This window comes from Melospiza melodia, chromosome 4 (assembly GCF_035770615.1).
Source record: "Melospiza melodia melodia isolate bMelMel2 chromosome 4, bMelMel2.pri, whole genome shotgun sequence".
In the NCBI taxonomy this organism is placed as follows: Eukaryota; Metazoa; Chordata; class Aves; order Passeriformes; family Passerellidae; genus Melospiza; species Melospiza melodia.
Window position 1 is genome coordinate 8,028,119 of NC_086197.1, and position 13,423 is coordinate 8,041,541.

At 44.6% G+C, this 13,423-nt stretch overlaps 1 protein-coding gene across 1 annotated transcript in view; it reads left to right on the forward strand.

Moving 5' to 3' along the window:
* The window catches only part of ELAPOR2 (endosome-lysosome associated apoptosis and autophagy regulator family member 2), a 101,824-nt gene that overhangs the window by 74,821 nt on the left and 13,580 nt on the right, over positions 1–13,423 (forward strand). The window contains exons 8-16 of the mRNA XM_063153775.1: positions 466–554; positions 3,725–3,905; positions 4,630–4,758; positions 5,703–5,793; positions 6,736–6,838; positions 7,609–7,746; positions 8,447–8,710; positions 10,729–10,902; positions 12,362–12,551. Of these exons, the coding sequence (XP_063009845.1) occupies positions 466–554; positions 3,725–3,905; positions 4,630–4,758; positions 5,703–5,793; positions 6,736–6,838; positions 7,609–7,746; positions 8,447–8,710; positions 10,729–10,902; positions 12,362–12,551 (1,359 nt within the window). The remainder of the gene's footprint in view (positions 1–465; positions 555–3,724; positions 3,906–4,629; positions 4,759–5,702; positions 5,794–6,735; positions 6,839–7,608; positions 7,747–8,446; positions 8,711–10,728; positions 10,903–12,361; positions 12,552–13,423) is intronic.

A 13,423-nucleotide genomic window follows, 5' to 3' on the forward strand; every position in this document is an offset into this window, starting at 1 on the left:
GGTGTGATGGAAGCATAGAGTGGTTTGGGTTGGAAAGGACCTTAGAAATAAGCTCATTCCAACCTCTGTGCCATGTGAAGGGAATTTTCCACTAGACCAGTTTGCTCAAAGCCCTATCCAACCAGGCCTTAACTGTTTCCAGAGATGGGATATTCATAACTTTTCTGGGTGACCTGTTCCAGTGTCTCACCATCCTCAGATTAAAAAACTTCTTCCTAATAATTGTCCCTGCATACACTGAATCAGTGGATTTCAGTGTGACAGTATTTCACAGCTGGTATTTCCTCTGTTCCCCTGCTTCATTTCAGGGGAAGGTTCATGCAGACAACATTAAGAGCTTGATTTTTCATTTTCCTTTTATAATTTTCTGCTGACTCATTTTAACCTTCAGATTTCAAGCTTGTTATGTTTGTTTCCAGGGACCATTTGATAATTTAATATCCTGTTTCTCACCTTTTCTTTTAGAGGAGGGATCCAGTGCGTGCATAGAGCGACCTCCATGCACAAGCAAAGACTTTTTCCAGATCCACACCCCATGTGATAAGGAGGGAAAAGTAAGTAGAAGGCAAGATACTATTTTTAAGCTCACTGACCTTGTTGCTATCTCTGCATTTGAAAGCAAGGTAGTTCTTTTCAGGAATCCATTTCCCAATTACTTTCCTAATTTTGCTTTCAGTATAGAATATGTGGCTTTGGGCTTGTCCTTTGCCTGCCCTCTCTGCAGCCTTTATCCCTCTGTAAGACTCTGCCAGATATGGGTCTGCCTAAGGGATGTGTTTTGCTGAGATGATAAGCTCCTTGCACTTGTGAAGGGTCTGATGGGGTCACTGGGGCTGCTTCCATACTTCCATGCTGCTGGAACACAGGGTGAAGCACTGTCCCAGCACAAGCCCATCTCTTTAGTTGTTAATTATCTTTCTGGCATACTTTAAGGTCATGATGACTGTCCCTGCAGCACCCAGGGATAATTCAGGTGATGCCATGGCCCAGGAGCAGTGGATACAACCATCTCTATTTCAGGTGGAGGAGTGTTTGGCTGCATAGGTGTGAATGTGTCATGTCCCTTGGTTTTAGCATCAAAGGACAGGTTAAACTCTTGCCTGTGGTCAGGTAAAATACCGGTATATACAAAGTCTGGAGTGTCCATGTGTGTCAGCTCAGCTGCTGGTAATGTGCTTGTCCTATGGGATGCCTCAAATCACCTGGACTCTCAGGACATTGTTTCACCCAGAGACTTCAGAACCACTTGGTCTCTTATAGAGGGACCTCCTGGTGGAGCAGCCTGGCTTTGTCCTAGCAGTTAAGTGAAATTTTGGGAGGAATTTGGAGAAGAAACTGTGTGGACACTGTTTCATGTCTTTCCTTTCCCATCTCTCACTTAGATCCCATTTCTCAGATGGAATTGCAAATAGTCAAATTCCCTAACACCTGTGTGTTGCTGGCCTAATGCTTGCTGGCAGGATTGGGTATTTTGGAATCTCCTCATCAGTGAATTCTAAATGCAGCTTAGAGCTTGCATGCTTTGCTAACGAAGCATCAGTGAGTTTAACCCCAGAGACGTCAGGCTCTGCAACCTGGTATTGACTCAGATTTCTGCTCTGTTAACTGTCTCTAATGACTCAAGAAATCAGCAGCAGTGTTCATCAGTGTTCAATTGCAGCCTCCTGTGGTTTGTTCTGCCACTGCTCTGTGTGGTCCAAGTCTCCCTGACACTCAACAAGTTCCTGTTATTTGACCCTTTTCCAGTGGCCTTTCCCTTTACTGATGGATATCATTAGAATGCAAAGTAGGTTTTTCTGCAGACAGCCTTCCCTGCCCAGCTGCAATGACAGCAGCAGGTGTCACAGGCGCACAGATACTGGCTGAGTTTTCAGGATTGGTTTCACTGCTCTGCATGGCTGGAAATTGGTTCAGCTTTGCTGTACTCCACATCCCTCTGTGTGATGCAGCTCAATGAGAGGGCCTGACTCTGCAGGCCATCCACAGGAGAATAGTGGCTGTAAAAGACCAGGCTATTGATCCCTGATTGCTGAAATAAGCCAGGTTTTCACTGAACAATAGATTGTGTTCTCCTTTCTGCTGTCCCACTCCATGTGTAGAAGGGACCTCTGGAGATTTATGCACTTTACTCTTGTCTTTACATCTACCTGCTGATTTAAAAATCCCAAGTTGAATGCTTCAGCCCCAGTCTGAGAAACCCCTCACCCCATGGCCACAGGCACCCTCTGACCCTGCTCTCCCTGCTCAGATGCAGGGGGATTCCTGTGGTAGGCTGTGTGTTTGGGCTCTGGTGCTTTGCCATCTTCTGAGCCTTTTCATTTTAAACACTGTGCACCCTGATGCTGCTCAACCATTTCTGGGGTGATTCTCCAGAAAATCCTCCAGGTGCTCAGGAGCAGCAAGGACAGGCTGACCCATAGGAAGAGGTGCCACTCTGGCAGCAGGAGCAGTGCCTCAGTGCTTGAGGACCCTGTGCCAGTGACCAGATTGAGCTAAGGGGGCCAGACAAGCCCATGGAGAAAAGACACAACCGGTGTTGAGCTGGGACATTGTGTCCAAGGATCAGCCAGGGAACATGACCTGGCACAGCCATGGCTGCAACAAAGCACGGGCAGGGATGGAGAGTGAGAGCCTCAGCATCATTGGAGCTCCCAGGAGCCAGGGCTCAAGTGTGAACTGAGGCTTCTCCCAGCTTATTCTGTGGAACAGTTTCAAGAGGGATCAATGCTTCAGGTGCTCTGTGTTACCAGAGGGCTAACCCTGAGTGCAAGCAGCTCAACACCCAGGGTGACAGGGGGTCTGGATCAAATTCACAAGGTGAAATCTCCATTACCTGAGCTTCCAGCCTCAAAGGTCCCTGAGTGCTGGGACCAAAGGGTGGAAGTACCCAGAATGGGAACTGTGGACAGGTTAAACTCTTGCCAGTTGGGTTTCTCAGCTGTGGAACTCAGCTAAGTTCCATCTTGAGATGTAAAACCCTTTCAGAGAGAGACACAAAGTCAGATGAAATTTGAAACACAACTTTGTGGGTGATGCATCTCACCAAAGCTTCTCCTGAAGACAGAAGCTTGTGTCCTCAAAGAGGGGTGACGATGAAGAGGTGGCACCATGGTAACACTGTGGACTGATTCAAATTTGTGTTCATAAACTACTTTTTATGTGATGACAAGGGATTGGAGGGGCTTGGGGAGAGCTCCTGCATGTTTTTGACATTTCCTCAATAGGTGAAAAATGGCAGGAGAGAAACTGGGAACTTTTCAAAGGACGGGCCAGTATGAATTAAAAATGCAGAACTTGGGGTTCTCTCTGCTAATCCAGATAAAGGGCTGAAGTTGTATTTTGTGTTACTGGGGTTAAAATGCAGAGATTGCATATCCAGTTAGAATTATTTATCTGATGTTCCTCAGAATCCCCTTGCATGGAAAATTTACTAAATAAAGAGAAATTAAATTTACTAATTAAAGAGGAAATTTACTAATTAAATAATAATTGTTTTAAGCTTCACATTTTTGTTTTGTCCTTAAAGCCTCATATCTTGCAATCTCCCAGTCATTTCTGCTGCCCTTACCTGCACTTCCCTTTATTGTCCTGTGTGTGCAAGGTCTGTTTTTGGCCTCAAATGATGAGAACACCCTAATTTAGTTTACAAGGGGGACCTTAATTGGTGCATCTACTTCTAAAGCTTCATGGTACATGGTGTGAGCTCAGTGTCTCTTCCTTCCAGACTCAGATCATGTACAAGTGGATTGAACCCAAAATCTGCAGAGAGGATCTCCCTGATGCATTGACCCTTCCTCCTTCTGGAGAGAGGCAGGACTGTCCACCCTGCAATCCTGGCTTTTACAACAATGCCTCATCTTCCTGTACTCCCTGCCCACCAGGCACATTTTCGGATGGGACACAGGGTAAGAGTCTGCAAAAAAATTTTGTGCGTCTCCAAAAGCAGTCATCATCAGTTTAGTGACATATCATCATAAGCCAGTGTTTGTTTTGCTTTAAATACTTGTTAAATAACATTTGAGAGCAAGATGTGGATATCTGTTTTCTCTCCTGAGTCCTTTCTTATCAGGGATCACTGCTCCAAGTTGGCCTGTGTTCTGGATGCATTTCTTGGCTGATATAAACATCCTGAGAGTTATTTTAAGGGATTCTGAGAGGAGAATCAGAAATTTCCAGTCAGCAATTCCTCCTCAACCATTCTCCTATCCATGCCAATTTTTTTCCTGCAAAAGCCTCATTTTAAGCCCAGTCAGATGAATACCCTGCCAACATTGTCTAGCCTAAACTCTGGCTTGTTGATTCTGAGATGCATTGGCCCAGTGGTCCCCTTCAGTATGTTGGGGGAACTCTTGTTTATCAAACTTTCAGCTGAATCTATTAAAAAGTAAATGGGGGACCAGCTGCAGATTACTTAACACGATGTTATGATCTACAATTTACAAAATGCTGATCTCACTTCCACTCTCCTGGTCCTGACAGGTCTTTGACTGTTTAACTACAAAGAAATAAATTATTTTCTTTGCTTATTACTTGCACCAGAGAGTAAAACAGCAGTATCTATGTACTTCAAAGCACTGTTTGACATGTGCCTTGGCTGTGTGATATCCTTTTCTGCCCTCTCACCCTTAGAGTGCAAAGCCTGCCCTGCTGGGACTGAGCCAGCTCTTGGCTTTGAGTACAAGTGGTGGAACATCCTGCCAGGAAACATGAAGACATCTTGCTTTAATGTTGGCAACTCCAAGTGTGACGGGATGAATGGTGAGCCAAACTCCCTGTTTTGTGTGATCCCATTCCTCCTGCATGGATCCCTGCGGTAATGGAGCACCCATCACAATGAGTGTGCTCTTGGCTGCATGACTCACAGCAGTTTCCTCCCTTTCCTTTAGTGGCACCAGGCTTGAAATTTCTTGTGGGAAGCAATGTCACAGTATCATAAAGGAATAAAAATCTCTTGGTATACCAGAGGAGGGCAGGAGCTGCAGCCTATGTGAAATTCCCTCAGCAAAGACCTATCCCACACTGGCTTGAATGCATCTTCAGATGCATTCATATCCCCATTGAAAAAAGCATTGTTTTGTCTTCTCCCTAGTTTATCTCCTTTTCTGCTTTGTGATAACTGTGCCCATCGAGGTCACAAATAATTCTTTTGGAAAACTTAATTACAGCCTGTAATTTTATTACTTTAGTGCTCAGAGCTTTCTCTCTGCACATGTGCTAAAATTGCAGCAGAGAGCAGTCACAGCTCACTGGTGAAAATGATCCTGTTTGGGACTCCTCCAGCCTTCTCTGACAGATTTTCCTCAGCCTGATCCACCCTGTCAGACTGGTGTAACTCAAGCTTTGAATTATGCGTGTTGAGCAGAGGGGAACTGAAGTATGTGCTTAACATTTAACACACAGATTCACTGATTCATCTGTTTTAAAGCTGAAAGATATCAGATGGATTATCCCCCTTGAGCTGCACTGCACAGATCAGGGAATATCAATTGCTCTGCTGATTTGAAAGGTGAAAATTGCCTGTAAAATCAGCGGTTCATACAATTGCTAAAATTCTTCATTCAAATCATCGTGATATTGTTCTGTAGTTGATATCAGGCATCTTTAAAATACACTGACATACTGAATTGTTTAAAAATTATGGTAACATAGATTTCCTTTGCCACCCATTGATTGAATTTTTTTTCTTGTTCTGTTCTGTAAAGGTTGGGAGGTGGCTGGTGATCACATCCAGAGTGGGGCAGGAGGCTCTGACAATGACTATCTTATCTTGAGCTTGCACATCCCAGGATTTAAGTAAGGAATGGGATATTTTTTCATCTATTTCTCAGTTATTTCTGTCTCTTATACCTCTTTCACACTATCCCAGGGATAATTTGAGTGTTACTTTCTGAAGTGAAATAATGCAATGAATAGGAGACAAGAGGAATCTTGAATTTTATTCCCATGTCCCCAGTTTGTCTATTGAGGCAGGCAAGCCTGTGGGACTTTGGTTTTTAGCAAGGACATCTTGGACTGAAGTATTTGCTTCAGTCAAAGATGCAGCCAGCTGGCTGTCTGGAAGCTGAGAAAAGATATTACCATCCTCTGTTTCTAAATTATTCCACAGTAACCAGCTAAACCTGCCATGGGGTGGATACTGGAGTCTGCCCTAAATGTATTTTAGTGAAACCCAGGTTACTTTGCCCTGTGGCTCCAGGCAGCCTCCACAGTCTGTGCTTCCCTTGGAGCCAGTGGGGAGGTGCAGGCACTGCAGGAGAATGGGAATGCCCCCACTCCTGCACACTCACACAGGATGAAATACCTGCTTAAGGTGTCTTCTGTCAAAAGAGTGAGCTTAGACTCCTAGCTCAGACCAGGTGCTGAGTGTTGAGACCAGCAAGGTGTGGAAGATGAGCCCCACCCTCCCTCTGCTGTTTTCCAGCTGAGGCAGATGCAATTACCTTGGTGTAAATCACTTGAAGTATGTAATGTGTTTTAATAATAAGGCTCCCTACCAATATGGTCAAATTTGGGTGTTCATTATAAGGAGGGAAGTGTACAATAAAGAACTTAGACACTTAAAAAATGACCCTACTGCACCCAATACTCAGTGCAGAGGCTCCCACCATTCTGCAAAGACAGGTTTTCTATGACAGGACTTTGATGGCTTCACTGAACAAAAAGGAATTTGAAGGATTGACTGCTGCCTGTCTGGAGAGCACTGTATAAATATTTTGTTCCTTCTATGTTAAACAGACCTCCAATGTCAGTGACCGGAGCAACTGGGTCAGAACTCGGCCGGATTACTTTTATTTTTGAGACCATCTGTTCAGCAGATTGTGTGCTGTACTTTATGGCAGTAAGTGAGACCTCTTTCTCCAAGAGCCTGGTATTCCACAAGTCACTTTTATACCTCTGCATAGGTGTGATTAGCTGCACTTGGTTTATTGTGATTATTCATGGCATTAGTTTAATATCTGCAGTGCCCTTGCAGGAAGGATTTAATGAATGACCTAGTGAAATTCCTCCAGCACGTGAGTTGTGAACCATTCCTGGCTATCTGCTTATTCTAAAAGTAATCACTGGACACTAAGGAGCCCCTATGAAATTAATTTTTCCCCTATTAAATTGACTGATGAAATTATCAGTGTCTCTTGTGCTGTTGAGTTAGCATCTAGTAACAGAATGACAAGTGAAGATCTGGGACGGAGAATGGGAAGAGGACAGTTTGGAAATTTAGAATTGATCCTGTCAGTGACCTGGAGGATCAGTAGAGCAGCAGACAGATGTTTGTTTGAATGTCCATTAGCTGAGGAAGGCAAATGGATCTGCAATGGTTCCCTTGCCCCTTCCACTGAAAGGGGAAGCTGGTTATTTTTGGTATTTAGTGGCTCTTTAAAGGAACCTGCTTTTAATTTAAAGAGAATTGAGTGGAAATTAGGTGGCAATTTAGAACAGTCTGAAAATTTGTCAGTTGTGCAAAACAAAACAAGTATGTTTGCTTTATTAAATGTTAAATGATGTTGTGGAGTCCTTTTAATATGCTAATCTCTAGATCATAAAACACTGGTGCTTAGTGTAGTATGACCACACTTTGTTCCTTTTTTTAAAATTATGCCCATTTTGTAGGATGTAAATCGAAAAAATACCAATGTGGTGGAATCATGGGAAAAAAGTAAAGAAAGACAATCCTACACTCACATCATCTCCAAAAATGCTTCCTTCACATTCACCTGGGCCTTTCAGAGAATAAATGAAGGCCAAGATGTAAGTACTTCTTTATGTGTGGGGCTTTACAAAACATCATTCTTTGGACACTCTCTGCCAGAACTCCAGCCCTCTGTTGAAGCTCACAGGTTTCCCATAAGGGACGAGTGGCTCTCACCACAAAGCACAGCTGGGAGGCAGCTGTGCATAACCAATCCATGAGCAAGGACAGAGCCACGGATAAGCTGATCCCTGAATTGGTGCACAGAGGTGTGGGTGGTGTCCCCAGTGTGATGACACCAGGTGTGGTATTTGCAGGGATCCCCTTGGCAGGGAGGAATGATGAGGAGGACTCCATCTTATCAGAAGGCTAATTAATTACTTTATTATACTATATTATTTTATACTATATTACACTATGTTACATTGCATCTAAACTGAATCTGCCAAGCACTCAACTCTGCACAGAACTGCACAGAATGCTGTGACTGTCAGCCAACAGTCCTGACACACACACACACACTTGGCCCTGATAGGCCAAGGAAACAAAACACCATCACTCTGGGCAAACAATCTCCATATTGCATTCTACTTTGGCACAAACACGGGCACAGCAAACGAGACAAGAATTGTGTTTTCTTTCTCTGATGTTCAGAGAATGTGAAACCCAGAAATATTCTTGGGAAAAATTGTGCATTGCTTTTCTCTGTGAAGAGAAATGTGGCGACACCCGGGGTGGTTTCCTTGGCTCTCGTTCCAGAGCAGGCAGTTCATCAATGACATGGCCAAGATCTACTCCATCACGGTGACCAACGCAGTGGATGGAGTGGCCTCCTCCTGCCGGGCCTGTGCCCTGGGCTCCGAGCAGTCAGGCTCGTCCTGTGTGCCCTGCCCTCCAGGACACTACATTGAGAAGGAGAGCAGCCAGTGCAAGGAGTGTCCTGACAACACCTTCCTGTCCATCCACCAGGTGTACGGCAGGGAGGCCTGCATCCCGTGCGGGCCTGGCAGCAAGAGCACCAAGGTACCCAGCCTGGGCGTTTCTGGGAGATGGGCACACAGGGTTTGTTGAGCTGGAAGCTCTCGGGGGGGTGCTTCTAGTGCTTTCCTACAGGCATGTGCCTTGTGAGCACTGGAACATGGCTATGACCAATGTGCCCACCAAAGATGTCACTTATTGCTATATATTGGAATATTACCGATACAGCCAGACTGACGTGCTTGAGCTTGTCTGGCCCTTGGTGTTGAACCAAATAGCAGCACTGTGGTGTTTTCACCCCAGAGACACTTTTGGGTAGCTGTGTGCTGCAGCTGGGCACATGGAGACAAGTCCAGGCGTGCAGCTCTGGTGGTGGCAGGATGGAGCTCTTCTCACAGAGGGGCCACTCTATCGCTGTCCGGGGGTCTCTGTACGAGTCACAAACGGGACGGGACTGCTGTGGAAGGGGCCTCGAGCTGTTTTATTTTCCAGCATCAGTCTCATTACATGGTTATGACAATGGGAAGCTGCTGCTTAGCTCAAATCACAGTTCTTCTGTTTCTGAGGCCTGCATTTTGCAGCTTTCTCGAAACCCTCTGATTTTGTGCGTTCCCACACCACTCCTCAGGCTTACCTCTGTTGGAGAAGCTTTAAGGTGGTGGTGAAGGAAAGGAGTCAGTTCTGACGGAGGGTTTCGATCCAGAGCTTTATTCCTGGCCCACAGGCCTCTGAATCCAGCAGCAGCTCCAACAGAACTCTCTGAACCTCATGGTTGCTGTTCCTTTTAACCCCGGGGATAAGGGGGAGGGAAGGGGTAGGAATCTCACCAACCAGGTACAGGAGGGGAGGGACAAAGGGACAAAGGACACCTGGATGGCCCAATGCCCCCCCAGGGGTAGAGGGCATCCTTCGGATCTGCCAATCACTCAATGCCCTTCTGGAATTCCAGGATTGACAGACAGCACTCAGCAGGGTTCAGTGAGGGGAATTATCAGGGGGGGGGACCCGAGGTTCTGAGGTAAATCCTGAAATCACAATGCAACAGCAATAGGACACGAATAACACAACGTGGACATGCAACTCTCTGATGGTGAAAAGAGAACATTTAATTTCTGACTCCAACATTTATAGATTTCCAAAAGTGACAGTGGATTGGATGGTGACGGTGCTGCCTCTCCAATGACACTGGACAAACCAGCAGTCCATCAAAATTGTCCTCCTCCATAAAAGAGTGCAAACAATAAATTATTTATATGAAGTGTGTGAGAAAGTTCATTACAAGAATGTAAACATCAGAAAGCTTAGACAAACTAAAAAAAAACCAGGGAGACAGTCACTAGTCTAATTTCTGTTTGTAAATAATCAGATAAAAGTGACAACTTCAGTTCAAAAAAAGGTTCATTTCAAGAAGCTGTAGTGTAGACAGTGTACAAACAGGGCAAGTATCTATGTTACTTCCACCAAAGCTATCCCAATCCCTGCTCTTTTAAACCCAGGGACTTCCCCAGCTGGATGATATTTCTGGGCCTTTAGAAACCTGTAACAAGTTCCTCTTATATGAAACTGTAAGCATAAGTAAACATTTATCATGTTCAAGGAGCTGCACTGGTACTGGAAGAACAGCTCCAGTTTGTTTGTATTCTGCCTGTTTTCTGCTGTGTTCATATCCTGCCCTTGTTTCTTGAGCTGTTCTTGTGTTTCCTTTAAAAAATGCAAGTGTAAGCAAGGACGTGTTTTGGTCTGTTTACAGGGATTTAAGCTGGAACATTGGGATCCTAAAAGTACCCTGAACAAAAGAAAGCAAGAAATTGCATTCTCTTGGCTAATGCAGCAGACAACAGAAAAACCAGGCTTAGGGAACATTTTAGTCCTGATATGTGATTGCAAGGGACTGGAATGGGAATGGGAATTATCCCAAGGGAAAAATGAGTTACAGGATAGGACAGAGTTCCCATTCATCCTTAACAAGGAAAGCAATCCTGTCTGCACCCATGCTTTAACTCTGAGGTGAATGGTTTGCTGCTGTTCCATGACTCCTTTTAATGGGTGCCTCTGCCTTGCAGGACCACTCTGCCTGCTTCAGTGATTGCCTGCTGTCCTATGTCAAGGATAACCAGAGCCTGAATTACAATTTTAGCAACCTCAGCCAGGTGGGCTCGCTGATGAGTGGACCCAGCTTCACTTCCCGCGGGACCAAGTTCTTTCACTTCTTTAACATCAGCCTGTGTGGGAATGAGGTGAGCTCAGCTGGGCTTGAGGGTTGGGAGCATGGACCAATTTGTTGCTTGTGCTGATGCTCTGGGGTGACAATGAGACAGGACAAAGACTCCCTGTCAGCTGAGTTGTCACCAATACTGCGCAAACACTTCCCTTTGGATCTTGCTTTGCAGTGCAAGAGGACTTTTGAGCACCCAAGTGATTTTCCAGAGCAGAGATACTGTGTTATAGGCCATGAATAAAGCTCAGAAGAAAATTCCTGTCACATCCCTGCTTTTTCTTTCCTGTGCCTTTAAGTCACTTTCATCGTGACCCTGTCCTTTGTGTGCTGCCACCAAGGAGCCCAAATTAAGAGTTTGAGTCTTTCAGCTGGCAACTGCTTTCCATATGTGTCCCTCATTGCTTCACTGGAGATGCTGTATGCAGAGCCCCTGGTCACCCTGTTGTCTGCCAGTGGCCAAGATGCCCAGTGCTGACTTTGCAGCCTTGGAGAGTGGCAGAAAAATGTGTTTTTAGTTTGTGAGTTAAACAGGCTCTGTCTGGAGCTTGGACTGAAGCAGAGCATGTTGTCACACACATAAATTGACTTTCAGAGCAGTACCAGTGTTGTGCATTGTCCCATGAAAGACAACATGTGTAGTTAACAATAATGCTCAGCCCTGTGAAGTTCTGAAGTCTTTTTGCCATGTATCAAAGGATTTGCATGAGTTCAGACAAATGAGTAGTCACATTTCTTTATAGCATTTTGCATACTTTTAGGCTTGTTTGTGTGTTTTACTACCTGGATTAGACCTACTGACAGCTAGATCCACAAATGTAGATATTTTTCTCTCCTCTGTGGATCTGGTCTTCACTTTCCCAAACTACTACAATGGTACTACAGTACAACCAACCATATGGTTAGGTGGTGAGTGCTTGACATTTTGTTAGGAAAACTGAGTCTGGTAATTTGTCTTTCATTGCTGTTGCTCTGATTCTAGCACTGATCTTGACATTCCACATTAAAGCAGTCTTGAAGTCTATATATCTGTTTAGGGATTTCATGTATTTGTGCTTTGAAAATATTTTATCTGGATTAAATCCCAAATAAAGAGGTATTCTACAGTATATTATTTAAAGGCAAGAAAAATAGGGTTTTCCTTTGCAAGCATTTTACTATGCTCTGCAAGTAAACAGTGTGCTGTCAAGATAAACAAAGAAGAGTGCTCCACAGTACAGGTTTCTGATAAGTCACGTGCCAGAGGTGACATTGTATTTCTGAGTCTGTACAAGGCTTTAATGGGAGCTTTGACAATGGCACAGTTTGTTGTGGTTTGTCCCTCTTATGACTGACACATAGAGACATCAACTTGTTGTAAGGTAAAGTAATGAATCTCATCCAGTTTGCAATCAGCAAGTTTGCAATCTCTCTCTTCCCAAACATTTTTCACATCTTATCAACAACCAACAGCTTCTCCCTTTTTTCCTGATTGTCCGCAGGGGAAGAAGATGGCAATTTGCACTGACAATATCACAGATGTTACTCTGAAGGACATGGTTGCAGAATCAGAAGATTTTTCCAATTTTGTGGGAGCTTTTGTCTGTCAGTCCACCATCATCCCATCAGACAGCAAGGGCTTCCGAACAGCCCTGGCTCTGCAGTCCAACAGCCTTGCTGACAGGTTCTTAGGTACACAGTTTGTCTTCTCCTTGTTGTTGTGAATGCACTCTCATGTATTTAGGGCTGCAGAGTAAATCCTTCCTGGCTCAGCAGCTGCATTACTTTGAGGGAAGGGTGAAGGGGCAGCCCAGGATCAGTCTGAGGGCTCCTGAGCTGTGAAGCAGCTCTGCACAGATGCCTGTGTGTTTTGCTGATGTTTCAGTTCAGCTGATGGCTGGAGGAGAAAAGCAAGGGCTGTGCACATTTTTAGTTTTCTGTTTCTGTGTTATTCACTCTTCCTTGTGCTTGGTTGTGTGGGTCTCACAGTGCATAGCATTTCAGCACAAAAATCTGGAGAGTGTAATTAAAAAGCACTGGTTTTATTTTATGTTCTGTACCCACCTCACTCAGGGCAGGACCAATGACTGTGAGAATCACTTTAGTCCAAGTGTTTCTGCCCGTACCAAGATCCCACTTGGGCAATTTTAGAAGAAGAAACTGATGTGGGGACATAATTAGACAAGGAACCAGGAGGCTTAGGGCAGCACGTGGCTTTGCACATCATTAAGTTTTACATTGGTCCAGATCACAAATTCCCAGAATCTGAGGCCAGATGAGACAATGAAGTCATTTGCTCTGCTCACCTATCCATTACAGGCACTGAGTGTTTGTACTTTCTCCCTGGCACTGAGCCCAGAAACTTATGTTTGACAAAAGCACATCTTTGGAAGAGCATTCAACCTGGACTTTTAAGACTGCCAGAAATAACAACTTTGCCACAGTCACTGGTATTTTTTTCCACTGATCAAACACCATCTCTCTGTTTTTAAAGTAGGCTTGTCTCCTATTTGAATTTCCCTGACTTCAGTTTCCAGCTCTTGCTTTTTATTAGTCTTTCTCCA